Source organism: Hipposideros armiger, unplaced genomic scaffold (assembly GCF_001890085.2).
Source record: "Hipposideros armiger isolate ML-2016 unplaced genomic scaffold, ASM189008v1 scaffold_983, whole genome shotgun sequence".
Lineage (NCBI taxonomy): Eukaryota > Metazoa > Chordata > Mammalia > Chiroptera > Hipposideridae > Hipposideros > Hipposideros armiger.
Genome location: NW_017732333.1, coordinates 134,071 through 137,274, shown reverse-complemented (window position 1 = coordinate 137,274; position 3,204 = coordinate 134,071). Strand labels below are relative to the sequence as shown.

General features: G+C 59.3%; 1 protein-coding gene across 2 annotated transcripts in view; it reads left to right on the top strand.

Annotated features, from left to right (window-relative positions):
* The window catches only part of AP2A2 (adaptor related protein complex 2 subunit alpha 2), an 81,891-nt gene that overhangs the window by 49,317 nt on the left and 29,370 nt on the right, over positions 1-3,204 (top strand). For both annotated transcript variants that reach the window (XM_019631116.1, XM_019631115.1), the window contains exon 3: positions 2,951-3,093. In XM_019631116.1, coding sequence (XP_019486661.1) covers positions 2,951-3,093 — 143 coding nt within the window. The remainder of the gene's footprint in view (positions 1-2,950; positions 3,094-3,204) is intronic.

Genomic DNA, 3,204 nt, shown 5'->3' with positions numbered 1-3,204 from the left:
CTAGGGGGTAGTCCCCAGTCAGGTGGTTCTGCCCTCCAGGGGCATTTGGCAGGGTCTGGAGACTTGGTTGTCACACTGGGGCTGGGAGCTACTGCCATCTAGTGGGTGGAGGCCAGTGAAATGGCTAAACGCCTGACTCTTGTAGGCCGGTCCCCCACCCGGAATTACCCGGAATTACGGGCCAAGATGCCAGCGGTGACGCTGAGGGAGGAGAGTCGGAGCCCAGAGCCCACCCAAAGCGGAGGCACTGCCCACTTTGGACTGAGACCCCATAGGCAGTGCCCTCAGGGCAGGGGTGACCTGGAGGTGAGCCAGTCCTGTCACTCTTGCAGCCTGCCTTCAGACACCGGCACACTCCACAGAACCTCCTGCCTTAAACTGGGTGAAGGAAGGAAAGCAGTCGTCTCTGGAGGGAGGAATGTGGGGGCTGCAGGTGAGCCCTGCAGGTGAGCCTGTCAGACATGGTGTCCGGCACGCAGCCACGGATAATCAGGTGCCCACACAGCCCAGACCTTGGGACTGGGAACCAGCAGACACAGCATCACAGACCCCCCCGGGACCAGCTCCAGGTTACAGTAAAGAGCAAGGTTTTCTGTTTTTAAAGAAATAATAGACAAGCCTGAACATTTCAGGAGCAAACTTGAAAAGTATGAAAAGTGACATAGCGGATTTTGACATAAGACCAAATGGAAATTCTAGAACCGAGACATGCACTAACCCCCAAGCAGAGCTCAGCGGATGGGTTAACAACAGACCAGCTGATGACAGATGTACTGTTCTGAACGTGGTACGAAAGAAACCTGTCCCGGTCCCACCTCCGTTTCCCTTTTGTCGTTGTTAGCCTGTGCTGTGGTCTCACTTTGTCCCCGGTGTTGCTCAGCCCGGCACGGGCCTTTGAGAAGCAGAGGGGCTCCGGGCCCACACTGGGTGCCTTTGTGGCTTCTGGCCAGCGTCTCCTCCTGTCCTCGCCTTTGCTCTTCATGGCAGTCTAGGGATGTGAGTGTCACTATCGTCATGCCCATTTATAGCTCAGAAAAGCCTCGTTTTCACACTTTGAAATGACTGCAATTAAAAAACAATTGCAGCCCGATACTGGAAGTAACATTTTGAGGACTGTCTCAGTCTGGTCCGGTCAGGATTGAGACAGTGCACAGTGGGTTAAAGGAATGTTCCCTGTAAGGAACACCAAGCTCTGACAGGGTGACTGTAAGGCACAAGGAGACAGCGTGCCCTCCAGGGCTGAAGGAGAGCCCCCCGAGGAGGACAAGGGGGACGAGTGGGAGGCCCGTCCTTGGAGCAGGGGGTCGCACAGCCTACCGGCGAACAGAGGAGGTAGGCGAACAGAGGAGGTAGCCGGTTTGGCCAGCAGGGCGGAGCACAGGGCGGGTCCCCTCCTGTGGGTAGTCCAGCTGCTGGTGTGGGCAGGAGCTCATGTCGAGAGGCTCATGTCGAGAGGGCTGTGGGAAGGTTGTGACCAGGGCGGGGTCGAGGGGTCCCTGGGATGCCAGCTCCTGTCCTCACCCTTCGCAGGAGGACTCCTTCCTGCAGCTGCGTCTCTCCAGCTCCCTCCACCCACATTCGGGAGAGGTGCGGAGGGCGTCTGCCCTGGGCCTGGGCACCCAGGGAGGCACATTTGGAGCTGACCAGTGGCCCTCGGACCCCCTGTGTCCTGATGGAGAGTTTTGCAGTTGGGAGCCAGATGGGGCTCCTGCAGAATGAAGAGTCAGGTGCAGTGGCGCCCTGTGGAGGCCGGCAGAGTGCTGAGCTCCCTGTGCACGCTCCAGCCGGCCCCTGGCTCGTCAGGTGGGCGGGGCCAGGTGCTTGGAGTGTGGGGTGGATGCAAGTGGAGCCGCGTCTGGGCTGCGTGGAGTGAGCAGGCCTGTGTCCCCAAGGCCTTGCCCTGGGCCTGGGTGCAGGTGGTCACTGGGGTAGTGGGACAGCCCCTGGCATCTCCTCTTTGCATGTGATGGTGCCCGAGGCAGGATGCGTGGTGATGTCACTCCCCAGCTCAGAGGTGACTCTGCCCTGTTGCCTACAGCCCTGGAGCGGCTGCCGCTGAGAGGGCTGATGGTTGGAAAGGAAACCTGCTGGGAAGTACTGGGGTCACCGTAAACCCCAGACATGAAAGGCAGCCTGCAGCCAGCACCCCCAGCCTGAGCCGCAGTCAGCGCCCCCAGCCTGAGCTGCACATGTCTCAGGCAGCGTTGCGCCCCCTGCTGTCCGTCTCTGCCACTTCCTGACTGACCAGAGGCAGCCCTGGGGCCGGGACTGCATTTGGGTGCGATGGACGGACAGGAAAGGTGTCCTGCTGTGGCAGTGTCACCATAAGACCACCGGCCTTTCTGGGTGTCAACTCTCTAGTCTGCCAGCGGTTGGCTCTAAGGAATATTTCACACTTGCCAGGTGAAGTAGAACTTCTGGTGTTTAGGATGGAGGTTCTTTCAAAAACGGCGCTTTGTATTCCACCAGCGACACACGTTTGGGATCCGCCTGGCTGCCATCCCCAGTGAGGTGTTCAGGGAGGTGTGAGCACCGTGGGGAATGGAGCCCCTGGTCCTGTGTGTGTGGTTTGTGGGGGTGATTTGTCCTAACACGTGTTTGTACACGAACAGAAGATGGTGCAGACTGTGCTCATCTGCCGAAATTCAGCAACTTATTTAGGAGACTGACGTGCTGCCTCAGGCAGGCCTGGGGGGTGGAGGCCGGTGGCAGTACGACCCTGGGGGTCCAGCCTGACGTGTGCTGGGGGGAGGGGGGGCACAGCTCCTGCTGGCAGGCCTTCTGCCTTCCGCTTTTAGGGAGGCCAGACACCTGGACTCTGTCGCGCTCCACCCAGTCTCGAGAGGCCGCTTGTGCCCAGCGGTGTCTGCTGTGCGCCTGGCCGGCCCCGCCGCCCCTCTGCCAGAGGCCGGCTCCCACCGCCTGAGCTCTCTGCTTTCCCTTCTCCTAGGTGACAAGGCTCTTGATGGCTATAGTAAAAAGAAATACGTCTGCAAGTTGCTCTTCATCTTTCTCCTGGGCCACGACATTGACTTTGGGCACATGGAGGCCGTGAACCTGCTGAGCTCCAACAGATACACGGAGAAGCAGATTGTGAGTGTCGCTGCGGGCTGGGGGCTGGGGGGGAAGTCCATGTGGGCAGAGGGCGTCCTGATTACAAATCCAACCGTTTGCATGGTGAGACTTACATGTGTCAGGACCATC